The sequence below is a fragment of the Pseudorca crassidens genome, chromosome 17 (genome assembly GCF_039906515.1).
Source record: "Pseudorca crassidens isolate mPseCra1 chromosome 17, mPseCra1.hap1, whole genome shotgun sequence".
Classification (NCBI taxonomy): Eukaryota; Metazoa; Chordata; class Mammalia; order Artiodactyla; family Delphinidae; genus Pseudorca; species Pseudorca crassidens.
In genome coordinates, this window is record NC_090312.1 from 3,918,387 (window position 1) to 3,931,970 (window position 13,584).

The following is a 13,584-nucleotide window of genomic DNA, read 5'->3' on the forward strand; positions in this document are numbered from 1 at the left end:
CATAATAGAGGCCGTATATGACAAACCCACAGCCAATATTGTTGTCAATGGTGAAAAACTGAAACCATTTCCTCTAAGATCAGGAACAAGGCAAGGTTACCCACTCTCACCGCTGTTATTCAACATAGTTTTGGAAGTTTTAGCCACAGCAATTAGAGAAGAAAAAGAAAGAAAAGGAATCCAAATTGGAAAAGAAGAAGTAAAACTGTCACTGTTTGCAGATGACATGATACGATACATAGAGAATCCTAAAGATGCTACCAGAAAACTACTAGAGCTAATGAATGAATTTGGTAGAGTAGTAGGTTACAAAATTAATGCACAGAAATCATTTGCATTCCTACACACTAATAATGAAAAGTCTGAAAGAGAAGTTAAGGAAACACTCCCATTTACCATTGCAACAAGAAGAATAAAATACCTAGGAATAAACCTACCTAAGGAGACAAAAGACCTGCATGCAGAAAACTATAAGACACTGATGAAAGAAATTAAAGATGACACAAACAGATGGAGAGATATACCATGTTCTTGGATTGGAAGAATCAACATTGTGAAAATGACTATACATCCCAAAGCAATCTACAGATTCACTGCAATCCCTATCAAACTACCAATGACATTTGTCACAGAACTAGAACAAAAAATTGCACAATTTGTATGGAAACACGAAAGACCCCGAATAGCCAAAGCAATCTTGAGAAAGGAAAACAGAGCTGGGGGAATCAGGCTCCCAGACCTCAGACTATACTACAAAGCTACATTAATCGAGACAGTATGGTACTGGCACAAAAACAGAAATATAGATCAATGGAACAGGATAGAAAGCCCAGAGGTAAACCCAACACATATGGTCACCTTATCTTTGATAAAGGAGGCAAGAATATACAGTGGAGAAAAGACAGCCTCTTCAATAAGTGGTGCTGGGAGAACTGGACAGCTACATGTAAAAGGATGAAATTCGAACACTCCCTAACACCATACACAAAAAATAAACTCAAAATGGATTAAAGACCTAAATGTAAGGCCAGATACTATGAAATTCTTAGAGGAAAACACAGGCAGAACACTCTATGACATAATCACAGCAAGATCCTTTTTGGCCCACCTCCTAGAGAAATGGAAATAAAAACAAAAGTAAACAAATGGGACCTAATGAAACTTAAAAGCTTTTGCACAGCAAAGGAAACCATAAAGAAGATGAAAAGACAATCCTCAGAATGGGAGAAAATATTAACAAATGAAGCAACTGACAAAGGATTAATCTCCAAAATATACAAGCAGCTCATGCAGCTCAATATCAAAAAAAACAAACTACCCCATCCAAAAATGGGCAGAAGACCTAAATAGACATTTCTCCAAAGAAGATATACAGATTGCCAGCAAACACATGAAAGCATGCTCAACATCACTAATCATTAGAGAAATGCAAATCAAAACTACAATGAGGTATCACCTCACACCGGTCATAATGGCCATCATCAAAAATCTACAAGCAATAAATGCTGGAGAGGGTATGGAGTAAAGGGAACCCTCTTGCACTGTTGGTGGGAATGTAAATTGATGCAGCCACTATGGAGAACAGTATGGAGGTTCCTTAAAGAACTGAAAATGGAACTACCATATGACCCAGCAATCCCACTACTGGGCATATACCCTGAGAAAACCATAATTCAAAAAGAGTCATGTACCACAGTGTTCATTACAGCACTATTTACAATAGCCAGGACATGGAAGCAACCTAACTCTCCATTGACGGATGAATGGATAAAGCAGGTGTGGCACATATATACAATGGAATATTAGTCAACCATAGAAAGAAATGAAATTGAGTTATTTGTAGTGAGGTGGAGGAACCTAGAGTCTGTCATAGACAGTGAAGTAAGTCAGAAAGAGAAAAAGAAATACCATATGTTAATATATATATGGAATCTTAAAAAAAAAAAAGGTTCTTATGAACCTAGGGGCAGGACAGGATAAAGGCTCAGACGTAGAGAGTAGACTTGAGGACACGTAGAGGGGGAAGGGTAAGCTGGAGCGAAGTGAGAGAGTAGCATTGACATATATACGCTACCAAATGTAAAATAGACAGCTAGTGGGAAGCAGCCGCATAGCACAGGGAGATCAGCTAGGTGCTCTGTGACCACCTAGAGGGGTGGGATAGGGAGGGTGGGAGGGAGACGCAAGAGGGAGGGGATATGGGGATATAGCCCATTCACTTTGTTAGTCAGCAGAAACTAATGCAACATTGTGAAGCAATTATACTCCAATAAAGATATTAAAAAAAAGTTAACATGTTATGGGCTTATTACTGTTTTAAAAGGAAGGAACACATAAATATTTAAATCCTCTTCTAGTTCTATTTTCGAGCATGGTAAATATCTGTAGATGTAACCTGCACAAAAAAAGCGCTCTTTATTGTGGTCCTTAGTGATTTTTCAGCGTGAAGGAGTTCTAAGACCAAAAAGTTTGAGAACCACTGAGCTACTGGGTAAAGATGAACACTGCAGCACGACTTGTGAGGCGAGTAGCATAGCCCAAGTTTCTTAGGGTTTAACTGCCAGTGATAGAAGAATGAAAAGTTGCCGCAACTCAGTGTGGCTGCCTTTGAGAAGGAGACAGGCCTGCTAGGTGTTTGCTCGAAATGGGATAGATGCATTCCAGGTGAGTGATGGGGATAGGTATTCTGGTCCTTCTTCCAGTGGTATGATTTTAAAAATATTTTCGATCCAGGGCACTGCTTCATCTGTCTGCAGTGTCAGCATCTGGCACAGAGCCTGCCACACAGTGTGAACTAAACTGTTGGTTAAATGAATGAATGAACAGCCTGTCTCACATGTGCTCAGCCCCTCAGAGAAACGTTGAGCGTCGCGAGAGTTTTCTGCACTGCCAGCTTTGACACGGGCCTGCAAAACATAGTAGGGGTCATGTTCCTGTTTGTAACAAAACCAGTAATCTGTAGGTTTGATCTCTGTTTTGTGGAAAAATTGGCATTTCCACATCATCACGCCGTTCAGATCATTCTTAGTCACTGCAATTTTTGCTAAGGATGGGCCACTAACTTTATTAATTGAACTTTCATTTTAATGCCCAGCTGCCCTTGAAGGGTTATGTTCAGCTTCTGTCATCTATCACTATCCTGGTGGAACTGGTGGTAAAACTGGAGCTCGAAGGGTCCAGGGTAGCTCACTTCCTGCTGAAGCAGCCAACAGACATCGACCAGGTAAGCTCTGCTCTTGCCTCCATCCTAGACTCAGTTACAGTCTTTAAGCAAGCAGGAGTAATCTATTACTGTTCCCTCTGAGTGAAGGTTGAGTAATGTTTAAATAAAATATAAAATCCGTTGAGTCAGAAATCCTGCACATAAAAAAAAAAAAAAGAAATCCTGCACGTGAGACATTGTCTTCTGATTCTATTGAATATGTATTGATCTTATTGAGTCTTATCAAATGATATTAATGGATTACAATGATGGGTTGATTTCTGGACCAGTTGCATAAAATTTCATGGTAGGCTGTCTTTGAAGTTCTCTGTCTGGGCCCTTGTCATAATTTCTGTGTGTTTGGTGAAGTTAGTCCCAGATGTCAATTTTAACAGCTAATTCAGGGCCCGGGGAGCTGTTTCTTCTTTTTCTGGTTGATGAAGTTCTCTTAATGCGTGAAGTTTGATTTCCTCATGTTTGTTAGCACCTGTGAAGAGTAAAAATGCATCTTTGGAGGAGCAGAACCACAAATGCTCGTTGAATGAACTTGACCCTTTTGACCCTTAATAAGTGAATTTGCCTTAAATGTTCAGGATGTGGTTGTCATACCGCGTAGGTCACAAAGATAATAGCAAAGAATGCAGAGATCAAGGCTATACACAAAACTACTAGGTGTTTTTTGAACCATGAGATTTTTACGGATTTTTTCCCCCCAAAGAGAAGGCCCACGGCCGTTGATGTGTATTGGATGCGGAAATGCCTTCAATGTCTTTTTCCCCTGAATTATACCATCCCCGTCACCAGCAAAGACTGCAGAGACCACCTCTGTGAGCCAGTCAGTGTAGCCACTCAGTCTGAATCTGGGTGCACTCTTTGTAGAACTGCTTAGATGAATCTCTGGTGGTCCTTGAAGATGTTTTATCTTCCTTCAGCAGACCGTTCCTAACGGTTTTAGTGGGGTCTCAGTTATTGGAGAGGAAAGTAAAGCAGGCTGAGAAGTGATAGAGAAAGTCCTCAGACTGGGATATCTCTGCTCCCTGCTTTCCTGGGCTTCAGTTTTGACTTGAGATGCCTCCCGTCGGTGCTCACCACCTGTGTTTATCCCGTGTTGTAACTGCTGTCTCTGCTATGAGATTCCAGCATTTCAAGTCCTCTTGTCCCCTTGCGCCAGCGGCCAAGTGCTAAAATATCCAACACACAGGTGACAGCTGTTTATCTTCTCCTTAGAAGGAAGTCTGCTCTCTCTCTGGGGGCCTTTTGTTGAAGGTTGTTGTGTTTTATTCTTTCCCTGCTACTTGAAGAGTTATAAAGTGTTGAGACTGTTCTACTCATGGGCTTAGTGAGACTCTGGAGCCTTTGTAGGGCGATGCTTCACTTTCTGCCCTTGCTGAAGATAGGCAAAGCAAGTTTTAGGCCTGAAAAAGGGCTCCGTCTGCAGTAGAGAAGTGGCTTTATTTAGCTGTGCGTAGTGTGAAACACTTGAGAACTTTTTACTGTTGAAGACAGTCTGTGGAGAAGAACATCCAGTGAAGCTTGGATGAGAGCTGAAAGAGCAGCGCTGATGGCATTTAGATCGGAAATGATTTTACCACCTTTCAGGCATTAAAGGGTCCCGAGCCATGAACGGATTTGCTATCATGAGTATATATGTTGCTTCATTTTGGATATCAATTTCAAGATTAGTCAGTTTGCAGTGGCAGCCTCATCTCACATCAGGAATTTATGGTATCTACTCTTTGAGGTGAAGACCAGACAAACGGATTATTTAACATTCTCCCTTGAATTTATATCTCAGGTTCCTTTTTCACCAGCAAAATAGCAGGCTACAGATGTCATTTAATACCCATGTGACCTGGAGCAAGTTTAATCTCTCTGTGCCTCAATTTCCTTATTTGTGAAGTGGGGGAGATAATAACTGTACTTACCTTGGAGGGTTCTTGTGAAGGCTGCATGAGATACACATATAAAGGACCTACAACAGTCCCAGCCGGCGCTGGATAAATGTTAGCAGCCATTACTGTTATCAGTATTATTATTGTTGATTGTCAAGTAGTTTTAAGCCTTGGTAATATGAATTCATGAGTACTGTTAAAAGACTCTAGACATCTCAGATCCCCTTTACATAGTTTTCAAGATTTCCTCTGAAAAAAGGGAATTTTCCCCTCTGTTAAAACTGAATTTAGTTTCAAAAAAGAATTCTGTACTCCCTATGTCTTTTTGCTTTAATTCTCCTTTTGTTTAAATTTTTTTAAAAAAACTTCACTTTCTTAGTATTCAGAGTATTCAAGGTTATTCAAAACTTGGTTTATTAAAAAATCAATAGGACATTCTGCAATCAATCCAAAAGGAAAGGCTTATTGACTTACAAATGTTTCTCCTTTATGGTTATTGGTACTTTTTGGACTAGCTTAATTTATTAATAGTAAGCGTTATCATCCCTAATTATTGAAATAGCTGTGAATGATTTGGCATCTACCCTAGGCCAGGCTGTGCTAAATGCTTTCCTTACGTTTTACCTCATAGCAGGTGTTTGAGGGTAGTTATCAGTAACTCCTTCTTGCAGGTGAGGGATTGAGGTCTAAAGAGATGGGGTAACTTGCCCCAAATCACGCAACTGGCAGCGGCAGACTCGGGGCTGGAGCCAGGCTGGGGTGACTGCACAGTAGGCATCCTTAATTGCTCCTCTAATCAGCCTCCCGTTGACTGGTTTCCCAAACTCCTGTGAGTTCATAAGTGACTGATTTTAGTGATCTCAACCTGATGAGGCCATAAAAGAAGAGGTATCAGTGAGAATACGAGACAGAGTGTCATAGATTAACATTGTACATTTTCACAAATGTTTTATTCTCAGCTAATGACCTAAAAAGTTAGTATTTTTTATTTTAACTCTGGAAGCACTAAAAAAACCCATAAAAAATGATTACAGTGCAAAAGAGAAGTGAGCTTTGAAGATCCAACCATTGCTAATGACTTACCGCTTGTTCTTCTCTAGTGAGGCTTGTCGAGAGAAAAAGTTACAGAGACTGAACTGCTTTTGTGTAGTCTTTAGTACGGAAGAAAAGATCAAGCCACTGAGAATTGAGAGAAAATACAAATCTCTACTCTCTTCTTTCCTTATGATGAATATGTTAAGTTGGTTTTTATGGTTTAAGTATATATTTCCTCATTTGTGAAATTTGAATAATGTTATTTACCTAGTCTGACTGAGTTAGATACCTTGCACAAAGCACCCAAGAGATTCTCAGTAAAAATTTGCTGTCACAATGACAGATAGTTTAGAAGGATCAGCTCTGAATACTGAAGAGGGTGGTTTATTTATGATGCATATTCAGTGTGTATATACATGTGATATATATGAATATGACTTAAAGCGATAAGGATTCGGTTACTTTTTTTAGTGCAGTATGAAGTTTTGATGAGAGTGTCATCCTAGTAAGATAGGGACTAGCTAAAGTGTCTTCAGCTGAAGAACTTGAAGATTGTTTGTACAGAATGTATATTTTTACAACTCAGAATTCATATTGGCTTGTAATCATCCACTAGAACCTTTAAATTGCTAGGAATTTGACCACAGCCTTTACGTTTAGAAAAATCAGTATTGATTATTTGCAGAGAATAAGCTTATCTCTTTTGTGATTGAAGAAAGTTTTGATTTTTTTCCTGTACCCTTAATAGGTTTTATTTATTTATTTTTTAAGAAAGAAAATGGAAAATTTTATTCAAGCCAAATGTGAGGATTTTATAAAACCCGGGAAGAGCATCTCAGAAAGCTCTGAGAACAATTCTGCCTGTTAGACGTCAAGGCGCAGGTATATGAGTTTTTTGAGACGAGAGAGCTGTACATTTAATGACGTGTTGACAGTTTACACAATCCAGATCTGAGCATCATCATGGCGGTGGGTCATGTGTCCTCTTACGACATAAAGACGGAATGTTCTCTTTTAAGGAATTGCCTTGTTGATGCTAAGAGAATGCTGCTTTTTTTTTGATTGAGGTATTTCTGCTGCTGGGGGAGGTAAATAATCAAAACGATTTGACATCTGTCACTTTTCCTTTATAGAGGGAAGAGAAGTGGAGCTCAGGGCTTCCCTGGTGGCGCAGTGGTTGAGTCCACCTGCCGATGCAGGGGACGCGGGTTTGTGCCCCGGTCCGGGAAGATCCCACATGCCACGGAGTGGCTGGGCCTGTGAGCCATGGCCGCTGAGCCTCCGTGTCTGGAGCCTGTGCTCCGCAACGGGAGAGGCCACAACAGTGAGAGGCCTGCATACTGCAAAAAAAAAAAAAAAAAAAAAGTGGAGCTCATGCTATTTTATTTATTTATTATTTTTAAATTACTTTTAAATTTTAAAATTTTTTATTTTTTAACATCTTTATCGGAGTATAATTGCTTTACAAGGTTGTGTTAGTTTCTGCTGCATAACAAAGTGAATCAGCTATATGTATACATATATCGCCATATCCCCTCCCTCTTTATTTTAATATATAAATAAGTGTTTTGTATTTCAAGAAAATTGTGTGATTTGTAGTTAAATGCTCTTTGGGAAGTATTTTGCAAGACACAGATTATCTAATGTTGGAAACATGCAGACATGACTTTTATGAATATAGAGCTAGTACAGCTAGCTAGTGTAAAACAAAAGGACTAGGAGAGCTTTGCTGCTGATTGCTAGAAGGATGGATTCTGGGTCTCAGTCTCCCTGTCTGTAAAATGAAGAGGCTGGACTGGATTCCTTCTTCTAAGATTAGTTTCCATGAGCCTATGTCTTTTGTTTATATTCAGGAGTGTTAACAATTTCAGATTACATACTGAATACCACTCCCTTCCCTGAAGCAGAATTCAGTTATGAGCTAGATAAGCTTTTAGTTATAGGCTCTGAGCATCCTATTTTTAAAAACCTTACTGATTGTTTCTTATACAGGCAATTTATGTGTTGTGTCTTTTACAGCAACCTGGACAGCCTTTTGGGCCATAGGTGGCGCTGTTGCACCTTTTAAAAGTCTTAATTTTCCTGTTTGTGGAAGACGACTTAGCCCACGTTCCTTTAATTTGACTTCTTTGTTTAGTGCTTCAGGATAGCACAATGTCCATTATGTCTGGATACCTGGACAAATTATTCTAGTTATATCTTATTTTTATTCTGTCATCTCAGTGTGAAAATTTCAGACTTGCTGTGCAAACAATGGTGAAATTGTACTTTTCTTCCAGTATTAGAAACCAGTGAGCCATGATTTTATAAAACAGATAGAAGTGGTCCCTGGAGCACCTTAAAGCTGAAAAACGTATTGAACTCCCTGAGTATTGAACCCACTGCTGTGCGTTAATTAGTGGGAGGTGATTTGGTTGCTGTATGAAGGAGCGTAGTTTTTTGACTTGGCTTTGAATGCACATGCTACCACTTAGCCATGCGAACTTGAGTCAGTTCTTTCTGAGTTTTTCCCTTGTCTGTAAAATAGGGACGCTAATATCTGCTTTGTAGAATTGTGAGAATCAGAAATTATGTAAAGTGTTTAGCACAGTGGTTATCTCAAAAGAGCTCAAACCCTTAGCTATTGTTTTGTATGAAGCCATCATTTTATATAGTCTTTAGCAATTACTAAGGAATTAAAATAGAAAAAGCTGGTTTTATGACAAAAGATCCAATTAAGAAATGAGTAAAATATTTGAAGAGGTTCAGTACTTCCTGTACTCATAATTTAGCAGCAGCCTCAGAATTAGGGCTGGTATACAGTCACCCTGAACGTTAAGCCACAGAATTTTTGGCTAATTAGTATATGTTGGGGCTTAAGTGGGCCCAGTAATTACACTCTTCTTTTCTCCACCAGCCAACTGAGAGATGAGACGAGAGAGTAGGCAGCGGGAGCTAAACGTCTCCTTTGTTACTGGTAAAGCCACATTCTCCGTGAACTTTAGGGCTTCAGGGAAATGGGTGTCTTAATACTCTATCCCGGAACTAGAGAGACTCACGCAGTCGCAGGCAGTTCTGGGCCACAGTGGGCCTTCCTATGAGGGGACCTGTCCCCGTCATGCTCAGGGCTGTCATGTCACAACGCTGAGCATCCTGGGTGCTTCCTGAGGGTGGCCAGCACCCGGGGGGGAAGAATGGTTTCCCGTGCCCCACTTGTCTCCCAGACTCCCTGAGCCCACTCCTCACTCCATTTGTGTGAGGAGGGCTAGCTGTGGGCCAGGGGTCAGGAGTGTTGAGGGAGAAGCCCTCCTCATGGCCCAGAGGAGTGGGGAGGAAGCGTCCCCTCCCTCAGTTTGAACAGGTCGTGGAGTGGAACAGAAGGGTGCTCCCCAGGAGTTTATAAATAGGGAAATAAGGATGTCCTCTGTGACTTAAACTAGCAAGGAAACATTAAAGATGATTAGAAGGGAGACAGGCGGGGCATGCTTCATAGTCAACATTTGTTGGGCACCTGAAATGTGCCGCATACTTTGCTAAGCACTTTGCAGAAACTAACTTAATCCTTTGATCCTCACAACAGCCAAGTGAGGTAGGTTTGATTATTTTCCCAACTTTACAGATGTGGAAATTGAGGCACAGAGAGGGTAAGTAATTTGACCAAGGTCACAGAGCTAGTAAGTGGCAGAGCTGGTATTTAAACCCTGGCAGTCTGGCTTCCAGGCTCTCAGAGGTGGGCTTTGGGTTTTTAGAGGTATCAGCCTGTCTGTGGATCTCTTGTACATCTGTCCATTCGTCGGCCTGGAAAGGGTGGGAAAGGGAGAGTTACACAAGTGTTCACAGCTGTGCCTCGGCCACTGTCCATGCACCGTGACCAGCATTCATTGTGGTCTAGGCAGCAGGTCTGTCCCTGTAACAGAAATTTAGTCCATAAGTTAATCTAGGAAATCCCTCTTGCTCTGCATCTGTCCATGCTTGCCATGTGGCCTCCTGCCCATGATTGGGTCGTTGGAGAGAAAATATGCTGATTGTTGAACTCCCATATTTTAGTCTGATCGATAATTTTATGTCTCCTGTTACATTAATAAGTTAAACCTCTGTTTCTTTTTTCTTTTCTTTTGGTCACACCCTGCGGCATGCATGACCTTAGTTCCCCGACCAGGGATCGAACCCGTGCCCTCTGTATTGGGAGCGTGGAAGGGAAGTCCCAGCCTCTGACTTTCTTACACCAATCTCTTATGAATTTGGTTAATGTGACATCAGTCCATTGGAGGCTGATGATGCTGATGATATCATTTCTGAGCACATCTCCTGTCTGTGGAGACCTGGCTGGAGGGTGCTCCTTTTTCTCCCTGTGATTTCTTCAGACAGCACCAATTATTATCTCCCCACCCCCTCACACACACAATGAGGTGAGAAGCCTTCTGAGTAGGCCAGATAATCAGATAGCAAAGTCGACTGGTCAGTAGACTGTTGCGTACCTAGAAGTGGGTTTAATAAAAGGAAAGGGCTTCCAGGGAGTCCAATTAGACGTTAAAGTTCATTTGGTAAAAGCTGTCCATTTGTTGTGGTTGAGCTTGTTCTTTGCTGGTCGAAAAGATTGGATTAGATGGATTAGCTTAAAAGGCAGAAAAGGATCGTTTCAGGTGGTATTAATACATCCACACCAGTGAGAAGTGATAGTTGACCGCCTGTGTGAGGCTTGAGACAGAAAGATTTTTACAAGCTTCATTAAACAACCTTAAAAGCTCTGCAGTCTCAGTGTACTTAGCATAGGGCCCGGTTCATCCCTGGACGCCCTAAGAGGTCGAGTAATTGATGATTGTGATTATGACTCTGAGGCATCGAAAAAGTCTCATTCATGTTCCCTATTCAAAGGACAAGGCACAGTATAACATATTTGACCAGGTTTTTCACTGAACAGGATGTTTTTAGCACTATCTGGAAATCTCACATCCCCCAAGTTTCCACACAGCTCAGTGTCCCCTCAGTGCAGATCCATCAGCACTCGTCGTGGGCATGTTGTGGAGTGTGTGATGGTGCCGCATCCCTGGCTCCGCATCCGCCCCGCAGGCTTTCTCATCCTCATCTACCTCGTAGGGTTGCCCTGACAATCACACATGATGGTTGTCAAGCATTGTGTTTGGCATGTAGTCAGTATCCAGTAGGAAGCACCTGTTCTTTAGTATAATCGTGGCTTCTAGATGGCAGTGAGTTTTAGTCTGCATGTAAAAATGGACATTGCAGTACACAGAGTAGCTCTTAAGTAGCATCATGGGACCTATTCTCTATGGACGATTGAAAACATGCTATTTCAGTAAGAATACATGTTATTGGGACATACCTTTCTGAATCTTGTTAACATGTTTAAAAATGATCATAGCTGGGCTTCCCAGGTGGCGCAGTGGTTGAGAGTCCGCCTGCCGATGCAGGGGACGTGGGTTCATGCCCCGGTCCGGGAAGATCCCACATGCCGCGGAGCGGCTGGGCCCGTGAGCCATGGCCGCTGAGCCTGCACGTCCGGAGCCTGTGCTCTGCAACGGGAGAGGCCACAACAGTGAGAGGCCCGCGTACCGCAAAAAAAAAAAAAAAAAAAAAAGATCATAGCTAATGATAAGCAGGACTCTTGAACCCAGTTCCTCTTAGGGTGTGTTTTGCCATCATGGGAAATTACATTCTATAGAGAAGGCTAATTGGGTCTCGTTGATATTTGGATGGTTTAATAGATGATCAAGGCTTTCAAAAGCTTCTTGATAATAATGAAGTTAACTGTTTTGTGTTGTAAACTAACTACAGAGCTACCTTCTAGAAGTTGGAAATCCTTAGCTTGTGAAATGTCCAGTAAATCAGTGTGTATGTGTGTCTGTGTCTGTGTGAATGTGTGTGTGTGGGTGTGTGTGCGCACGCGCGTGTGATTTTAGGAAGGAGAAATAAGTTCCATATAGCCTTCTGATACCTTTCTTCTTCAGGCTAAGGTGTGGGCATATATTTATACAAATAAATTGATATTCTTCTGTCACTTGGCTTATTTGTGGGAATAAGAAATTCTCATACTTGTTTCAGAAGAGTTAGGGAGTATAAGCTTGGAAAGTGGGAAGGGAGAGAGATAGGGAAGCACTTTGCAGTTTGTGCAGGATATGAGAAATAGTTTTTCTTCTCTTTTTTTCCTTCTAAAGCATAAAGGCACTGAATTGTAACATACTGTTACTCAGAATTACTTTTCTGATCAGATACAAGTGTCTCATTTTTTGAGGCTATGTGAATTATGAAATGTGATTTAGCAGTTATTTTTAAAAGTAGTTTTGTTTTTCAAATAAAAGACCATAATCTGTTCTTTCTTCCAGGGGCACAAGAAGTTCTCATTGATCCAGGTACATGATCTATGTGCTTAGTTTCTTTTGGTTATTTTTTTAAGTGCTTGTTTCATGGTGGTGTGAATGAATGGTTAAAATTTCCGGATTACGATCTTTGGAACATACTGATTTAAGTAACTTTAAATCAGAACTGTTACAAACCTGATTGTTGTTTGTTCCTTGTTTCATGGGGCACCCTATTGATTTATGTTGTTTGTCGAAGAGGGAAATTCTTCCTCTAGCATGGTTAAGTGGATGATTTGCAGTGTGCTTTTAAAATTCTCTGAATGCACTGAGCATGCCTGTCCAGTTAATTTCGAATTTACTCATAGTAACGACTCTGCTCTGATGCTGTGGCTTATGCTCCTCTCAGTGTGAATTTGAATTCTCTGTTGCATTTTGTATGTGTGTTCTTAACAGGGAAAGCCATTTTGCATTTTTCACAGAGGTGGGTTTTCCTTTCCCCTCTTAATGCCTTCTGTAATTCATACAGCAAAAAACTCTTTTATTGCAGTGCTTAATTATTTCGTAATGAGCTCTACTGTTTTCTGCCTTAATCGGACAATGACAAAGAATAATAATAAAAATGAAAACCCTCCCTTCCTTTGAAGGATGGACAGCAGATGGTCACATGCTTACACACGCTTTGCGACCAACACATTTACTTTCATCTCGTTGTGTATCTTGAGTTTGAAACGAAATTGCTTCAGGTTTGTAGATTTTTGTTTTAACATTTGTGTTGCATTCTTTCTCTAGGCTGACGTTTCCTGATGGAGCTTGTGGAAAGTGTTTTCCTTCCTAGAGGAAGGAAAACAAATGTTTTGCTTTGTTTTTAGGAGACCTGAGTTGCTGATGAGAAAGCAGTTGAGGGCGGGCTGAGGAACTGAATGATACTCCCTCACCTCCCATCCAAAACTGATGAACGATGAAATCAGTGTTAGATGTATTGGTATTTGAGCAATAGAAGTTAAGGAGCCCAGACTGGCTAGTTATGCCTGATGGAAAGTACGGGATTCCCTTGCAGGAGAATTAGGTGCTTCTGCCAAGTAGAAGTAGCTTAGAGCTGTCAGAAAAATCAGTCATATGTTGAGATTAAAAAAAGAATAGAATATTTTTTATTTCTGAA

The 13,584-nt window shown here is 40.9% G+C and overlaps 1 protein-coding gene across 7 annotated transcripts in view; it reads left to right on the forward strand.

Moving 5' to 3' along the window:
* TRAPPC9 (trafficking protein particle complex subunit 9) overlaps positions 1–13,584 on the forward strand; it is a 509,996-nt gene that overhangs the window by 29,007 nt on the left and 467,405 nt on the right. For 6 of the 7 annotated variants that reach the window (XM_067712818.1, XM_067712816.1, XM_067712820.1 and 3 more), the window contains 2 exons: positions 3,095–3,223; positions 12,450–12,476. In XM_067712818.1, the coding sequence (XP_067568919.1) occupies positions 3,095–3,223; positions 12,450–12,476 (156 nt within the window). The remainder of the gene's footprint in view (positions 1–3,094; positions 3,224–12,449; positions 12,477–13,584) is intronic. The other variant, XM_067712819.1, reaches the window with a different exon arrangement.